This window comes from Chrysemys picta, unplaced genomic scaffold (genome assembly GCF_011386835.1).
Source record: "Chrysemys picta bellii isolate R12L10 unplaced genomic scaffold, ASM1138683v2 scaf873, whole genome shotgun sequence".
In the NCBI taxonomy this organism is placed as follows: Eukaryota; Metazoa; Chordata; order Testudines; family Emydidae; genus Chrysemys; species Chrysemys picta.
In genome coordinates this window covers 219-17,580 of record NW_027053580.1, presented here as the reverse complement: position 1 = coordinate 17,580, position 17,362 = coordinate 219, and the positions used below count along the sequence as shown (strand labels likewise).

At 55.6% G+C, this 17,362-nt stretch overlaps 1 protein-coding gene and 1 long non-coding RNA gene across 2 annotated transcripts; both read left to right on the top strand.

The window, feature by feature from the left end:
• The first annotated feature begins 13,431 nt into the window (after window positions 1–13,431).
• LOC135979444 (maestro heat-like repeat family member 5) lies at window positions 13,432–14,779 on the top strand. Its single transcript, XM_065579808.1, has 2 exons — window positions 13,432–13,604; window positions 14,339–14,779. Exons 1-2 carry the CDS (start codon window positions 13,461–13,463, stop codon window positions 14,522–14,524), a joined length of 330 nt encoding a protein of 109 aa, XP_065435880.1. The 5' UTR covers window positions 13,432–13,460; the 3' UTR covers window positions 14,525–14,779.
• A 500-nt stretch (window positions 14,780–15,279) lies between these two features.
• On the top strand, window positions 15,280–16,673 carry LOC135979443 (uncharacterized). Its single transcript, XR_010596749.1, has 3 exons — window positions 15,280–15,718; window positions 16,107–16,209; window positions 16,599–16,673. It is a non-coding gene; the product is annotated as an uncharacterized LOC135979443 (long non-coding RNA).
• The last annotated feature ends 689 nt before the right edge of the window (window positions 16,674–17,362 follow it).

The following is a 17,362-nucleotide window of genomic DNA, read 5'->3' as shown; positions in this document are numbered from 1 at the left end:
TGCCCACAACCTTCAGTCTGACCCTGGGCAAGTCGCTTCAGGGCTCTGGGCCCGACTTCCGTCCTCTGTAAACCAGGGATAACACATGGAAAAGCGAAATGTTACGAATGTTTCTTTCTGCTTCAGGGACGAAGGAGGAGCCGTCTGAGTCGAAGGGGAAGTGCGGAAAAGGGAGTCCAGAAGAGCAGGAAGAAGAGCGCGCTCCCATCCCCTCATTACCAAGCAGCTCCCATATGACAATGGTAATGACGCTTTGTGACTGAGATAATGGAAAGCATCCCCTGCTGTGTGTATTAATGTCTCCCGGAGCTGGTATCTCTGACAGGAGAACTACCTGCCCCTTGCTCAGGGAGCTGAAAGGAAACATTCTGCACGTCATCAACTCCAGCCAGTCTTTATGAGTTTCTCTAGGTTGTTTGCATAAGGCAAATAATCCAGATTGACAAAGGGGTTTAGGCACCTAAAGAAGTACACAAGTGCTTAGTGGGATTCGCCGAAGTGCCTGACTCAGGTGCCTGATTCTGATGCACTTTTCATGGCACACAGGCACTGCTGAAAATCCTACGAGGCCCATCCCTGCACTTGTAGACACTGAGACACCATTGTAACTCTGATGATTAGTGACAGAGCACCCTGCAGCACATACAAAAGTCTGCAATTCTGGGAGCTTCTGACACGCCGGGGGGCTGGAGTAGCTATGCGAGTGTGTCACTCTGGTGTGCTCTGCTGTGTCCTCAGCTGCTGCCATCCAGGACAGACGGTGCTGATCCAGACACGCAGGCCAGCTGCAGTAATACTCAGGACGTGCCTGAGACACCAGGACAAAGGCCTCCAGCACCCCAGGCCCTGGGTTTAGAAGACCCTGGAACCAGGTCCCCTGGACTAACATTGTGCCCAGTGAGTTCTGACCCACAAGGGTCTGGCCCCAGAAGCCCACAGTTTGGGATTCTCCTCAGCCAGGCAGACTCGCTCCTTCAGTCAAAGCTACTTTCTGTCCTGCCGGCGATTTCTGCCTGTTTTGTGGCAGCGCCACACGCTGCGGGGTGGGGAAGGAAGAGGCATTTCCGTTGGGGCCTGTTCTCAGTCCTTTCCACGCAGACACCGTGGGCTGCTAGAGTTGCTGAGCCAATCTGCTCAGGCGCTCGGGGTGGGATGGGACGTGGGGCAGGTTCTCCAGCGACCCCTCGGCTGCACTCAACAAGCAACTTGAATGGGCTTTGCAGGCCATTGGGGCTTTCTCAGCACAAGCTGGGCTCCTGGGAGGAGGGGCTAGAGAGGGAGGAAATGGGGTGGCCCTTGGGGTCCCAGCACTGGCTGAGAGGCTCCCATCTCTTCTCAGGCAGAGGGGGCGAGGGGAGCGGATGAAAGACTGAGGAGACCTCGGCACCTGTTGAGGCTTTTTAAGAAAAGGGCTCAGCCGGAGTCTCCATGCTGACTAGGCCCTGCCAGCCTCCCGCGGAGACAGACTATTCCAGGGCAGCTGCTCAATGGAAATACTCCGTCCCAACAGGCTTTGTCCCTGTTCATTGCAGACCCCCGGGGAGCAGCTTTCCTCAGCCCAGCCCCAAGCCCTGCTGATGAGAGCCGTGAAGGGTCTGACAACACCCACCCTGGAGCGATTTAAAGCCGCAGAGGAAGAGCTGAGGGCCATTGTATCTCTACACGGAGACAAGATGGAGAGAGTAAGAGACTCCCGCCGTGGGGCAGAGGATGCTGCGCAGAGAGGGGGAGGGGAGAATTTCCTCTCCTAGGAAACCATTCCTGGGACATGCTGGCATGGTGCTTTGAAGGTTGGCTCAGCCCCTTCCATTCATCGCTTGGCCGCGGGGATCCGCGGCGTCAGGTTTGTAACGTGCTCTCTGCCCGCTGGAGCTCTGACACGTCCCTGAGGACAGCCCAGCCACACTGAAGGTGCCGAGAGCCCCAGCCCTGGCAGCGCAGCACTTACCTAGTCTGCCGATGGGCCTCCACATTAGGCTCCAGGAGCAGACATGGTTTCCTCAGACATGCTGCAGGGCCTTGTTTGTCCAGCTGAAGTATCAGGAGGAATTTGGCTTTGCACTTTTCTCTCTGTCTCTCCCAAGCTCTGATCCTGTTGCCCATCCCCACAGATCTGAGTGTCTGCCCCCCTGAATTAGATTGGCCTAGGGAGGTCTCTGGCAGACTTCATTTCTACATCCCCTGGGTAGGAGGCTCTCGGTATCATTTACTCCCCCGATTAATGAAACTCCACCACCCTCCTGGGAGGTAGGAATTGAACCCATTGGACACCTGGGGAAACTAAAGTCCAGAGAGCTCCTTGACTTGCCCAAGCCTGCGCAGGTGGGTTATTGAGAAAGGAATCAGGGTTCATGTTCCCTACAGTTCTTTAAACGTTGCCTTTTATCACTCAGCCTGGAAATAGGTGACATTCCCGCCCTTCTCCAAATACCGCCTGCCCGTGGCGAGTCAGTGCAGACTTATTCCCTTCCTGGGCTTTGGCTTTCCTGGAAACTCGGAGACTCATAAACGAACCGAATCCTCAGCCTGAGCTTCCTCCCCAAACCTGCCTGTTCCTCAGGTTCCCTGCAGGTCGTCCCTGTCTCTGGCCAAGTTCCCTGTTTCCAGCAGGTCCCGGCGGGAAGTTAACAAATGGCCCCTCGATCAGCAGATTGATTTGTGCCGGGCTCTACCTCCTGCTAGCAGAACAGGTCAACAGAATCCAGCCACCCGGGTTGTAGCTCCTGCTCCTTGTTCAGGAGAGGAAAGAGCAATGATCGATTCCTCATGGAAGAGCCCTAGGGGGTGGCCTGTCCCTTTCGAGTCTGTCTCCCCTCTGCTGCAAACTCTGCAGCAGGCGCCGTAAAGCCTGGCCCTATGGACTTTGGCTCCCAGGGCTGGCACTGTGGGGCCAAACAGCAATGCAGCCTCTTCTGGGCTTGGGCTGGAACTTGAGCTCAGAAGCCAGGGGAGGAGGGGGCTTCAGAGCCTGGGCTTCAGCCCAAGTCACCATGTCTGCACTGCTGTTCTGAGTGCCACAGCCTGAGCCCGAGGTTAGAGACCCGGCTTTAAGATTTGTTACGGCAGATTTTAAAATCCCACAGTGTAGAGGTTCTCCATAGGGCTGGGGCCTGGAGCTGGCTAGTCCCATCCACGTATCCCTGCCTGCCATCGCTGGGATGGGCTCTGGGGTACATCCGTAGAACCAGCTGGGTTTGGAGCAGTGCTTCTCTACCTGGGACATCCTCAGGGGCAAAGAGATAGTATTGGATGTGGCCCACACGGAAACTAGGTTGATAACCACTGGTCTGGAGGAACTGATCGTGGTAGAAAGAGCAACAGGAAGTTGCAGAGATGGAGGAAAGGCTCCTGCAGGGAAGCCCTTGAGAGCAGGGCTGCGAGCAGTTTGCTAAGGCAGGGAAGGCCCTGGGACATCAGGGGAGTTTGAGCTGTGTTTTGGGGAAGGCTTTTGTGTGTGTTTCTGAGCCTAAGGTGCTAAACCAGACCTCAGGAAGACTGGGGTTCCTGTACTTGTCAAAGCCTCTTTCTTGAGATTATGGAGGAGTAGAGATGGGAAAGTGAGGTGAGAGGCAGTTTGCAGGGCTTCCAGATGGGGTTACCTGGGAGGAGGTCACTCATTGATAAATCCATCCCTCAACTTTCTGGCTTTCTTCCAGGTTGGAGATGTTGTTGGAAGGATCTTAATGTGGCTAGACGACGTCTGTGATCCCAGAGCCAGAAAAGCAGCGCTGAGGGCCACGGCCTTGCTGGCTCGCTCTCACCCCCAGGATGTGGTTCTGAGCTGTGTGGCGCACACGCTGTCATCGGACAGGTAGGGAGCTGCTCTGTTATCACCTCGGGCCATTATTTCTCTTCCTGCTCCTACTGACAGGCCACCATCCGGGAAGGGTCTGTCAGGCTCACACAGTTGGAGGGAGTTTCCTGCGGTGCAGAGAGCTGTCCATTCTCACTAAGAGGACATGCCCAGGCACAGCCACTGAGGAGCCAACCCCTCCTCCTGCACTCCCCGGGATGGAGACGTGCCAGTTTTCTGGAGAATTCCAGCATTGTCCTGATTTCGATGGGTCACTCCACTTGCTCTCTGATCCAGTACAGGGCCAATAAATGACTTTGGGGCTCACTCCACATCCCTGGGTCATGAGGTCTGGCTGCTCCCTATTGCGTGAGAGAGGGCAGAGATGGAAAAGGCCCATGAGGCCCATCTGTCTGTCCCCTGGGGACCAGTGCAGGATTGTTACCTGTAGTCAGATCCCTAGTTATTCCATGGCTGAGGAAGTGCTGAGAAAATGCACTCATCCTTATGGAGCTGTACAGCAGAGATAAATCTCTTAAGACACAAATTTCCAGCCCTTATTGTTGCAACAAAAAAAAAAATCATCCACACATGACCTGAGCGTAAATGCAGTGCAGCCTGCCTGAGTCTGCAGACAGCCGGGAATAATGGCTCTGAGCGGGGTGAGTGCCTCTTTTCATCTGAGTCCTGCTGGTTATTGCCGATCACTTTGCAGAGTCATCCAGCTGAGGTGTTTATAACACAATCCCCATGTGCCTAGGGGCCGTGAAACCCAACTGGACCCTAGCCAGAGGTCAAAACGCCGGCTTTCCTCGGCATCCTCTGCAGTGCAGTTCTGCACTGACCACAGACAAATCTGTGTCACATGGGAGAGCAAATTGAAGAGCAGCACGAAAGAAATTGACTTTCTTACCCAATGCAGTTACCAGAGGAATACAGTGCTGGTTTTCATATTGATTTGAATGTTTGATTTGTAAACCTTTCAGGTTTGAATTCCTTGAAACAGCCACAGTGCTTTCCAGGGTCTGTGCTCAGAAGCTATAGAAACTCGGCAGCGTTGGCACAGAATTTCAGCCAAGCTTCCTGAAGATCTCAAATCCAGGCCATTTACTCTTGATTTGTCCAACCTAATTCTCAATGTCCCCAGGGCTTGACCACCATGTCCGACCTTCCTCACCAAACTTGGAAGTCCAATGACTGGAGTCTTTTGGATCCATCTGCAGTCTTCCTCTGCAGATGCCTGCGAGGACCAGCAGTGCTTAGATCAGCAAGAATGGAGAGAAGAGAGGAGGGGGATTTCAGTACTAGTTTCCTTCCATCTCTGTCCCACTGGGCAGTACAATCTCCCCTTCCAAACTCCTGAGTCCTCTCCTATCAGGGCATGTTCTGATTCAGTGTCTGACCCTACCCACCACACTGCAGTAGGATTGAGCTGTTAAGAGACACTTGGCCAAACGCTGGGTCTCAGTTACACCCCCAAATAGCCAGAGTAACTCCAGTGAGGTCAGGCAAGTTCCTCGGGACTGACCCTAGCGTAACAGAGCAGAATTTTGCACAGTCTGGGGGTCACAGTTTAGTGGTCACTCTGTGGTCAGTACATGGTCATTGTCTTGGAAACAGCGGTTGTAGCTTCAGGAACAATAGCCCATTAGGGGAAAGGAATAAATACAACGTTCTCTGAAGGGACTTGCCCTGCCTCAGCCTCTCTGCACCAATCGGTGTGTCCTCTGAGAGATGCCTTTCCTGCCTACACGCCAAGTCTCTCCCTGGGGAGGGCAAGAGGTGGCCAAGCAGGGAAGGTCAGACTTCTGTTTCTGAATTTGCAGATGTGCCATTGAGCTGTGGAAGGCCTTGGGTGAAGAACCACAGCTCACCAGGGAGGTGCTGCAGCAGCTGCTGGACAAGCTCCAGCAGAGACGCCGGGAAGAGAAGAGCCGCAATGTGTCTCTGGCTGTAAGTGAGATTTGAGATGTCACTTTGCCAACCCGCCACCGCAGGGAGGATGGTGCATCTGTGTGTGCGCGGGAGCTTCACCCCTTCTTAGCTTCAGGCCATGGCTCCACTACACAATGAAGTCGACCTAACTTACCTCGGCATACAGCCGCCACAGCAATTCCATCCCTTGTGTGTGTCTGCACTTTGCTGCTTGTGTCGGCAGTGCACGTCCTCGCCAGAAGCGCTCGTCTTGATTGTACGGTCAGGGTGGGGAGGCTCCTGAAAGCCAGTTGACGTAAGCGACGCGGTGTCTACACTGACACTGCATCGACCTAACTGCATCAACCTGGACTCTCTGCCACTCGTGGAGAGATTTTTAATTATTATTGTTATTAATTTGGAACCGAGGGGCAGTTCTGCCGACGGGAAGGAAATTCCATAGTTAGGGTGATGCTGGGTGAGCGGCCTTGCGTTGACCTAACTCTGTAGTGCAGACCAGGCCTTAGTGTGTCCTGGCCACCTCCTAGCAAACCAAAGACGTGTAAAGAAAGTTTCCCCCAGGTAAAAGTTACAGATCTGAAGTGGTTTATCTGCTGGTACCCTGGCTCAGTTGTCTTCTGCTCTAGATGGCCCTTTAGTGAGCAGCTGCAGTTTCGGTGTCTCTTGGCTCTGTAAACTGTGACTAGAGAGCTTCCCAGCATGGGATCATGAGATGTCCAGTACTTTTGACTGGGCCAGAAACACTGGGCCTATGCGAACGGATCTCCTCAGGATGGTTTCAGCCCGTCCAGTCATGGCTGGAAAGCCAAAGCACAGGGTCTGCACCATTAAGAGAAACAACGGGGAATAACGTCATCCAGACTCTTCTGATCTTTCCATAGGGCTCCATCCTGCTTTCGTTCCAGGAATGGGTGATGGTTCAGGAGCCTCAAAATGTCTCCTCCCCTCTCAGGAGCCAATCCTCTTTTCTAATACCCTGTGGAGGTGGCAGGTGGCAGATTGGGATAGTTGACTGAAATTCTTTCCCCCCTCCAGGCAATGAGGACCATTTACGAGGTCCTTTTCCTGTGGGGATACCGAGAAGCCATCCTGGAAATGTATCCCCAGATGCTCATCCTCTGCGTCAGGCAAGTGCAGTATGTGATGGAGCTGCGCTTGCCAGGGACCTACAGGGCCAGCGAGACATCCAGCCCCGAGGAGGGGTCCAGCTGCCTCAGCCCCCTAAGGTAATGACTGAAAGGAAAAGGAAGAACAGATTTGTTCTGCTAAACACGTGTGCTCTGTTCATGGCCATCATTTGTTCGGGTGCTGTAGTTCGCCCAGGCTCAGTTCGGTGCAGGTCTCTCTTGAGGGGAAAGGGTTGAGAGCCGTGTGTTCTTGTGAGTCACACTCGCTCATCTGACTCCGTCCACAGGCCAGCTGCTTTCACTACACAGTCAGGCAGCAGTCATGTTTGTGCATCCATCCCCATGTGCCACCTGCCAAAGCGTCAGTGGAAACACAGAGCGCCAGAGGCCACCTCAGGTGCTGTAAACTGACACAGCTTTGCTCGCTTACACCAACTAAGGATCTGGCCGCACATGCCCGCTTGTGTCCTGTTACCTGCCACAGTAAAGAATCAAGTATTCAACCGTATTGAGTGATGACACCAACCATCTTAAGAAGCTAGTGTCAGTAACTGGTTACAAACTCAATGAATCTGCAGTGTAGACAGGGCCCCTTGGGAAGGGAAGCACCATGATATCACACTGGATCTATCCTCGGGGTCGCTAGCTACTGCTGACCATGCTGTGTGTCCCAGGGCTTGTGCAGATTTGCCATGCTTGGGGGTGATCTCGTTGCCTGACACTGGGATTTTTTTGTCTTTAGCACGTCAGTGGAGGCTGTGAAGACTCTTTTTTCCATGCCCGGATACTGGAAGGAATTTGCCGGCATCCAGTTACAGCAGGGTTGGGACATGATATCCTCCCGATATTACTACTCGCAGGGTGTTGGCCTAATTGCAAGGTAGGAGCCCAAAGTTTCCTCTTCATTGGGTCTCTCTTGGCAATGGGATTTCCGTGTGAAATATTCCTCTGTTCCAGCTGCCATCTCAGGCCAGCAACTAGTGAGGAACTCTCTCTCCCCCTTGATAACCACAAGGGACTTTCTGTTCCATGTTCCAGAGCCATGATCGAGTTTGAGAACCCTCAGCTCCCTGCAGTTTTCAGAGAGGCCGTGTCACGGAGTATTGGGGAACTCAGGGCCCTGCACCCCCGGCTTCCTACGATTCACCATGACTCTCAGCCAGCCAGTAAAGCAGAAGGTTTATTTGGATGACAGGAATACAGTCCAAGACAGGTCTTGCAGGCACAGACAACAGGGCCCCCCTCAGTTAGGTCCAGCTTGGGGTCCCAGGGCATGCCAGCCCACCCCCTTGGGGGGTCAGAGCCATCTCTGCCTCCCAGCCATCTCTCCAGCCTCCTTCCAGCCTGCTTCCAGCACTCTGCCTTCAGCGACCCCTCCCACAGCCTTTGTTCAGTTTCCCGGGCCCCGGAGTCATCTGACCTCCAACCCCCTCCTGGGTTCTCATGTTACAAGCTCAGGTATGTTCCCTTGGGCCGGCTCCCATCCCCCGATGCAGACCATCCTAGTCACACTCCCCTGTCAGCATTCACACACCCCAGCAAGAACAGTCCCAGTTCGTCACATCTCTCCCCCCTTCGAGACCGAACTGAGCAGGGTCACTTTAGCCAGTGACCCGGGGAAGTTCGAACCTACCCCCGTTCCCATGGATGCCCCCGCATCCCTCCAGTTCCTTGGTGAGAATTACACCAGGCCCCTTCCGTTCCACGCCCCCCCTTAGGTCGGGGGTGCTTGATGGCACTCGCAGTTCGCATGTGGGAAGGTTTATGCGGCCTGTGCCCTTTCCCCACCCCCATACCTCTGGGGTTCCAACTGGGCTGTGGTCTTCTCCCAGCGCTCCAGTCTGGAGGTCTGTGCTTTGGGCTCTCTTGGTTTAGAGCCGCCCTTTTAACCTTGGCCACCCTCTGGAAAGGATCCTTTATGCTGGGCAAGGGTCCTAAAGCTCTTTTCCCCTTGTCCCAGGCCTTCCTCCCCCTCTGACAGGGGTCACAGGATCCGCAGTACTGTCGGACAGTAACAAAGACCCCAGGCCAGTAAAAGCTCCGTAGCAGCCTCTGCTGGGTACGCCAGGTTCCCTGGTGCCCTGAGAGGGGAATGTCATGGGCCCGGCACAGCAGCTGGCGGCGATACTTCTGGGGTACCACCAGCTGCCTCCTGATCCCCCCTGACTCCATTTTCCCTGGGGGAGCCCATTCTCGGTACAGGAACCCCTTCTCCCACAGGAACCTTTTCCGGCCACCTCGTCCCATGGTCTGTACCGCATTGAGGTCGGCCAGGTCCCTTATCTTCCGCAAGGAGGGATCTCTCTGTAACTCGGCCTGGAACTCAGCAGCTGGGACAGGGATGGCCACCTGCTCTTTCTCGCCCGCTGGGTCCGAAGCTGCAGCCTCCCTGCGCCGTGTCCCTGGGCGTTCCCTCCCCACCAGGTTAGGGTCCTGCGCCTCAGGCAAGGCACCCCCCCCAAGGCCAGGGCGCAGTGCCCCTCGCCGGCTCTGACTGCGGGTCACAACTAAGGCGGTCTGGGGGCTGCTTGGCCAGTCCTCTAGGTCCCCCCCCATCAACACCTCAGTGGGCAAATGGTGGTGCACTCCCACGTCCTTGGGGCCCTCCTTGGCCCCCCATTTCAGGTGTACCCTCGCTACGGGAACCTTGAATGGGGTCCCGCCCACCCCGGTCAGGGTCAGGAAGGTGTTGGGCACCACCCGATCTGGGGCCACCACCTCGGGCCGGGCCAGTGTCACCTCTGCGCCCGTGTCCCAGTATCCATAAACTTTCTTCCCATCCACCTCCAGGGGAACAAGGCACTCGCTCCGCAGGGACAGCCCCGCGCCAACCCTGTAAACGGAGAACTTTGAATCCGGAGCATCTGGCCCCCCAGAGAAGCTGGCCTGGGGCCCTTCTCTCTCTTGAGCAGTTGATAGGCTGCCAGCCCCTCTTGCGTTAGAAGCCTGCCCCTCGTCCGTCTGGGCCTCTACCAAGTTAACCCGGTGCGGGTTCGGTCTGCTCAGTCTGTCCTTGAGCTTGGGGCACTGGGCCCGAACGTGGCCTCTTCGGCCGCAGTAATAGCAGCTCAGGTCCCGTGGGTCCCCTCGAGCCGGTCGGTTGTCCCTGACGCTGGGCATTCCCCGTGGGAGGGGATTCCCCATATTCCCCCTTTGGGAGGTCCCAGGGTGACTCTCTCTCTGCATCGCGGCGGGCCTGTTCCTTTGGGGCTCCTCCCTGCCACCCCCTGACCGGCTCTTTACAAACTCATCAGCCAGCTGCCCGGCGTGTCGCGGGTTCTCTGGCTTTCTGTCCACCAACCACAGCCTCAGGTCGGATGGGCACCGCTCATACAGTTGCTCCAGTACCAGCAGTTTAATCAGGTCCTCCTTCGTCTGGGCCCCACCAGCCCACTTGCTGGCGTATCTTTCCATGCGGGCGGCTAGTTGCAGATATGAGATCTCAGGGGTTTTATCCTGACTCCGGAACCTTTCCCGGTACATCTCAGGAGTCAGCCCAAACTCTCGTAGCAGGGCCTTTTTGAATAGTTCGTAGTCCCCTTTCTCTGCCTCTCCCAGTTGGCGGTACAATGCCACGGATTTGGGGTCCAGTAAGGGGGTAAGGACCCGGAGTCTGTCCGCGGGATCCACCCGGTGCAGCTCGCAGGCCGTCTCAAAGGCCTCCAGGAAGTCATCCATGTCCTCCCCCTCCTTGTATGGGGCCATGATGCACTTATCAAAGCCCCGTGCAGTCCTGGGTCCCCCCTCACTCACCGCAGCCGGGGGTTCGCTGCCCTTCAATCTCGCCAGTTCCAGGTCATGCTGACGCTGTCTCTCATTCTCCTGTCTCTGTCTCTCTTTCTCCTCCCGTTCACGCTGATGCTGTCTCTCTTTCTCCTCCCGTTCATGCTGACGCTGTCTCTCTTCATGCTGTCTCTGTCGTTCACGATCCTCCAGCTCCCTCAGTTTTAGCTCTTTCTCCCATTCCAGCCAATTCCGCTCCCCGGATGCCGAACGTCGCCGGGAGGATCCTCTGCTGGCCGGCGAGCTTCGCCGGGGGGACCCCCTGCTGGCCGGGGGGGTCACAGCGCCTTCGGTATTTGCTGGGCTCCTCCCCACCCTTCCCCTAGGCATAGGAAGGAGGGGTCTCGGGAAGCCCTCAGCAGCGGGCTGACCACTCCCAGCTGGGACAGACACTGGTGCCTGCGCTGCATTTGCCAGGCTGCTTCCCTGAGACACAGGGATCAGTTCATTCGCACGATCTTCCGCCTCCAGCTGGGCAATGAGCTGTTCTTTGGTGAGCCTCCCAATGCGCAGCCGCCTCTGCTTGCACAGCTCCACCAGGTCGCTCTTAAGCCGCTTGGCATACATCTTCCTGCTGGCCACTCACCGGCCTGTGTGCTCACAGCTCCCCACAGTTCCCAGGGGGACCCCTAGTGTGCCAGCCCTTCTCGAGGTCACCACCTCTCTGCCAGGGTCGAGCTGCAGACTCCTCCGCCCCTGGGACCACTCGCTGCGATCCCCCCGGGGGACCCTGTTACTGCAAAAGTCCTTCTCGCTGGTCACACACTCCCAGGGGTAATAACCGTCTCTCTCTCACTCTTCAGCACGCCTGGTCCCCGTCAATCCCCCTTCGTTTTACTGCTACATCTTCCTGCTGGCCACTCACCGGCCTGTGTGCTCACAGCTCCCCACAGTTCCCAGGGGGACCCCTAGTGTGCCAGCCCTTCTCGAGGTCACCACCTCTCTGCCAGGGTCGAGCTGCAGACTCCTCCGCCCCTGGGACCACTCGCTGCGATCCCCCCGGGGGACCCTGTTACTGCAAAAGTCCTTCTCGCTGGTCACACACTCCCAGGGGTAATAACCGTCTCTCTCTCACTCTTCAGCACGCCTGGTCCCCGTCAATCCCCCTTCGTTTTACTGCTCCCCAGTCACTTACTGCAGGAAGCGCCGTCCACGGGGTGCAGTAGATCCCGCCGCTGCCACCAGTTGTCACGGAGTATTGGGGAACTCAGGGCCCTGCACCCCCGGCTTCCTACGATTCACCATGACTCTCAGCCAGCCAGTAAAGCAGAAGGTTTATTTGGATGACAGGAATACAGTCCAAGACAGGTCTTGCAGGCACAGACAACAGGGCCCCCCTCAGTTAGGTCCAGCTTGGGGTCCCAGGGCATGCCAGCCCACCCCCTTGGGGGGTCAGAGCCATCTCTGCCTCCCAGCCATCTCTCCAGCCTCCTTCCAGCCTGCTTCCAGCACTCTGCCTTCAGCGACCCCTCCCACAGCCTTTGTTCAGTTTCCCGGGCCCCGGAGTCATCTGACCTCCAACCCCCTCCTGGGTTCTCATGTTACAAGCTCAGGTATGTTCCCTTGGGCCGGCTCCCATCCCCCGATGCAGACCATCCTAGTCACACTCCCCTGTCAGCATTCACACACCCCAGCAAGAACAGTCCCAGTTCGTCACAGGCCGTCACCATTGTCCAGAGTCAGAAGGAGGATGAGCAGAGACATATCGCCATGACTTTCTGCACTGAGGTGAGATTCATTTATTGACAGGCACAAGTGGGCTTTCTGCAGAGCAGCTCAGGCCAGTAAGCTCTGGGGCACATTGTCAGGAGCTCAGCAGCCTACAGCCAGCTAGCTCCTCTCCACACATGGATGGCTGTGGGGCACGGCAGAGAGAGGGAGGGAGAGACAGGGTGAGATCGCCCCTGGCTGGATGTGCCTAGATGGGATCATGTGACAAGAGGAGATGTTTCACCACTGCCCCAAGGCCATGCTTCTCTCCTCACCTTTTCTTGGGGTCTGCTTTTCTTCTGCCCCAGGGGTTGTTCCATGGCACTCAATGGGGCCTGGAGATTCCCCTTTCCCTGCGGGTTTATTTGTGACTTATACATTAGTCTAACTTCTGGGAATGAACCAACTGAAAGAGCAGCAACTGGCTCCCTACACACCAGAGACTTTGTACGGGAGTAAGTGGCCATTTGGTAAAGATGACTGTCCAGGGAACAGACCCCACAGGAAGACCTCTGCTCCTCAACCGGATGTTGATTTGGCTCTTTCCAGTTGCTCCAGAGTCCTTCCATTGAGACGATAGTGACAAAATCAGAGCTCGAGGCGCAGCTCATGGAATGGACCCAGGACAAAAATCCCATCATACGTAGGCTCAGTCTGCGAGGCCTTGGCAGTGTTGTGCTCCAGCCAGCAAAGGTGAGAGGCGTGGATTGCCCGGGGACCGAGGAAGCCCATGTCTATCGAATAGCTCAGAAATGAGAGCGAGATCCCCACACAAGCCTTGTTGTTTAACGCACGGCATTCAAATGTTGGAGGTGCGTTACTGAGCGAATCAAGGCATGACATGGTCCCTGCTCCCGGGAGCTGACCCCTGATTGCAGATGTGATGCAATGGGGGAGGCGGGGTGAGCAAAGACAAAGGTTACAGTGAGCAGTTGGCACTGAGTGAGAGGAGAATGACTTTCTGCCCCGTTGGGGGGCTGTGCCAGCCGTGGTTTCTCATAGGTGGGAGTGGGATGGTCCAGCATGTGCTCCAGGCTGTCACCCAGGATAGTAATGAGCTGCCTTCTTCATTCCTGCAGGTGCAATTGTTACAGGCCCAGCTGCCAGCGATCATGGACTCGTTCGGTGACAGGGATGGAGTGTGTGTCATGGAGGCCATGCATAAAGCTGGAGACATCATCTACCTCCTCGACGGGGAGGGGCTTGGCTCCATCTCCCAGGACATTGCAGTCAGCCTTCGCCCCTTCATTGATGACGTAAGGCTTGGAACTGCAGGAGAAGCCCATTTCCCCCCCCCTCCACCTGCCTCTGATGCCCTTGTGTCTCTCTCCCCATCCCTTGCCTCCCGGCCCTCAGCCCTGCCATGGAGCCTCCTAGGAGTGCCCCCGCCATGGGTGGGGAATCTCCTGCTCCGCCACCTCCCTGTCAGAGCTCTTCTCGGCAAATCTCAGCCTCAGCGCCCTGCTCCCAGCCCCTGCTGCAGCCTGGCCTGGGGGAGAGGGGCTGGCACTGGGCAGATGACCAGCTGTCTGGAGAACACCAGCCCCCAAAGAGGTGAAGATTCCCAGCAGGAAAGAGGTGGGTCGGGAATGGCCCGGCTCTCAGGGGAACTGAAGAGCAAAAGAACTGCTGTGTTTTGTAGCAGCACATCCCTGCAAGGCTCCAGGAGCTGCTTCTCCCCTTCCCCAGACCAGTCTCCAGCAGCCTTCCCACCCCCTCCCCTAATCTTCTAGGGGTCTAGGGTTCAGTGCTCTCCAGACAGAAATTGCGTCTGGGACACCGAGGGGCTGCACTGCCCTGCACAGTGTCTCAGGCCCTGTTCTGCACAAGTTGCCTATGGCGCTAGCCTGGTGGCCTCACTGCTCCCGCCAGCCAAGTCAGTTAACACAGGGGGAACCGGAGCAGCAGGCGGATTATGACTCTGTCGCGTTATGCTCTGATACTGCCTGGGTTTAACCGGGCTTCCCCACTCCCTGTGTGTCATTGCCAGGAGAGGGGCAGTGTGCGCTCCGCTGCCATTTTACTGCTTGGCAAGGTGGTGAGCAGGGTGAAGGACCCGGACAAAGGCATGGTGCAGCAGGAAATGATCAACTGCTTGCTCCCGCTGCTGCTGCATCTCGAAGACCAGGAGGAGCGTGTGACACTGGTAAGTGCCACCGTCCTTATTTCCTTATAAGCAAAGAGCCAGAATCCCCTGGGGCCCCCACTCCATTAATGGCCAGAGCCTCTTGCCCAAGCAGAGTCTTCTCCTCCCTGCTTCACTCATGCTGGAGTCTAGGGCCTCATCCATCCCCACAGCACATAGCACAATTTGGAAGAAAAGCCTTCTTCTGGGAAAGAGTCCTGACCCTCTACTGCAAAGACAGGCCTCAGGCCTTTGGGCTGCTGCATCCAAAGGTTCCCAACAAGAGGCAGCAAAAGAAAAGGGAGCATAAATCTGTAAGTGCCCTTCGGTTCAGGGAGCTGGTATCTGCCCACAGCCTTCTGGAAAGTGGGTGCAGCTGCCCTGCCTTCTTCCCTGGAACTCCTGAGAGACCTTCTCCAGCAGGTCCTCGCTTCCCAACATTCACCGGACGTTGCCTTCTTTCGTTGGGCCAACTGGGATGTGGAGGGAAGCCTGATCCGTGTGCCTCTTTGGTCCGACTCTTTGGGATCCCAAAGCTGACTCACGCTCTCATACAGTTTCTTTGCATAGAAGGACTGAGTTGTGGAGATCTCTTACGACTCTTTCCAGGGCCACCCATAGGGGGGCACTGGGCCTGGGACAACCCCCTCCCCCCCCGGTCCACCTCCCACCCCCACTCCACCCCTTCCCCCAAGCCCCCACTCCACCTTTTCCCACCCCTGCTCCTCCCCCATCCCACCCCTATTTCTCCCCTCCTCCCAAGCCCCTGCCCTCTCCTCTCCCGAGCGACGTTGGGTGCTGGCGAGGTGGGGTATAACTTAGTCGGGCCGGGACTACTGCTGCTGGCCCCAGCACAGCCCAGGTCCTGCGTCCCCCTGAAGTGCGGGGCCCCCCAAAGCAGAGGGCCCTGGGCAACCGCCCCAAACCATCCAAAGACAGGACGGCTCTGGCTGTCTCCAGCCAAGTCTCAGTTCCCTCTCCTGAGCACAGTCCTGTGTAGAACAAATAACAGGAATCTCCACTAGCAGGAAAAGCGAGAGAAAAGGGACAGGGGAAGGTTCGATGTCCCCCAGACAATCCCTCTCTCAGTGAGAACCCTCTTGGTCTCACCTTCTCTTGCAGAGATGTAAACTGACGCTCTTCCGCTGCGCAGTGTTTCTCAGGTGGGCTCATTTGAAGAGGCTGTTCCGCAGCATGGCCTGGGATGGCTCCTCACAGCTCCTGAAGTGTGTCTGGAAGTGCTTGGTAGGTGGATTCCTTGTGCCTTGAGAGTGGTGAATGGTGACTTGAGGGAGACCTTTCTAACCCCACATCCTGAGTACCCATCCGCTTCGGTCGGGCGGCAGGACTCTATTCCAGGCTCTCTGCTGGTTCATTTCTGCATGAGTTACAATCCCTTCACATTTTTGAAATTTTTCTCCACAACTGTCAGACCTCCAAACTTGTGTCTTTTAAAATGAAAGCTGAGGTTCTGGAGAACACACTAGTAACTCCAGAGAGGTGCTGCTATGGTGTATGGGCTCATACTGGCTGTTGCTTTGCCCTGGCTGTGTGCTTTGGCTTTCCTGGCCCCTTCGCTGTGGGAAGAACATGTCATTTGTATATTGCGCATTTCTTCCTTCTTCCCTCCTAGATGCAGAACAACGAGAGCCACATCCCCAAATTCCTGTTCCAGGCCTTAGAGTACCTGGAAAGCTCACAGACAACAATAAGGCATTCTGCAGCCCTGTTCATTGGTAAGCAGAGAAATTCACTTGATCTTTTTTGAACTGCTTCCTTCAAAGCCCTTTTCTAGACTTCTGGTGTGTGTGTGTGAGAGAGAGAGAGACAGAATTAACATGTATTCCAAGATTAAGGGAGCAATTTAGCTGTATTGATTGCACCAACTTCCCCTGCCCACAACAACTCTTTGGCTGCGCCTAGTGGAAACCCGCATGATGTGAATTCAATCTCCTTTGGAAATCAGCCTCTCAGTAACTTCTGTGCATCAGATGCTTTTATGTGCTTTGTGAGCAGATGGAAGGAATGTATTGAATTTCCCAAGGGCTGTCTTGGGGGAATGGCTGCACCTTTAGCAGTTTTCAGCGAAGGATTTGAAAAGTAATGAGATCCATTGTATGTCTAGGAAATACTATCCGCCATTACTGCGACTTGTTGTCTGAAACCGTGACTGAAGATGGCATCTCCCGCCTGTATGAAGGTAAGGAAATAGCTCTGTGTGTTTGTGCCTCTGTGGGAAGTACAGGGGTGCAGCACAAGGCCTGAACACAGGTTTGAATGTGTCCCTCTGTGGCTAAGGACAGCGTTTAAAGAAGAAGGATGGTCACACGAGCTTTCATCGAGGTCCCACAAGATGTGTACGGGAGCAGGGGATAACCATCCCTAGCTCCTAGCATAGAGGTAGCCTTAGAGCTGTGTGGGGAGACTGTCTTCAGAAAGGTCAGAAAGTCTCTAAAGGAAGGCCGGACAGAATTGAAAAGGGCTGTTGTTATTATTAAGCATGATGATGATGATGACAATTACCCTCTGTAGGGAAAAATTCATCACCTGCCCTCTCTGTAATGGAGTGATTGCAGGCCAGGGAACCACTCAGAGGTTGGTTATCAGCTCATAGGAAATCCCCTGAGTGCACATGGGAAACATCTTTCCCTGTGACCTCTTAAGGAATGAAGGCACAGGGCCACAAAGGATTTCAGTCTAAATTCCTTTGCGGATCTGTGCATAAATGTTTGATGATTTAACACCTCTGCTGTTGACACTTTTTTGTTACGTCCCAGGAACAATTGCCCCCACCTGCCTGTGTTTTAGTGTGTGGACATGTGTATCCTGGGGGAAGGGGAAGTTACGCACAGAATGGGGTCTCCTCTCTGTCCAGGGCTATTTTGGGAG

Excerpts from the sequence above, each read along its gene's own strand:
- LOC135979444 (XM_065579808.1), top strand. The coding sequence starts at position 13,461 with ATGGACTCGTTCGGTGACAGGGATGGAGTGTGTGTCATGGAGGCCATG. Across the intron at positions 13,605-14,338 it reads TTCGCCCCTTCATTGATGAC|GAGAGGGGCAGTGTGCGCTC; the intron begins GTAAGGCTTGGA and ends TGTCATTGCCAG.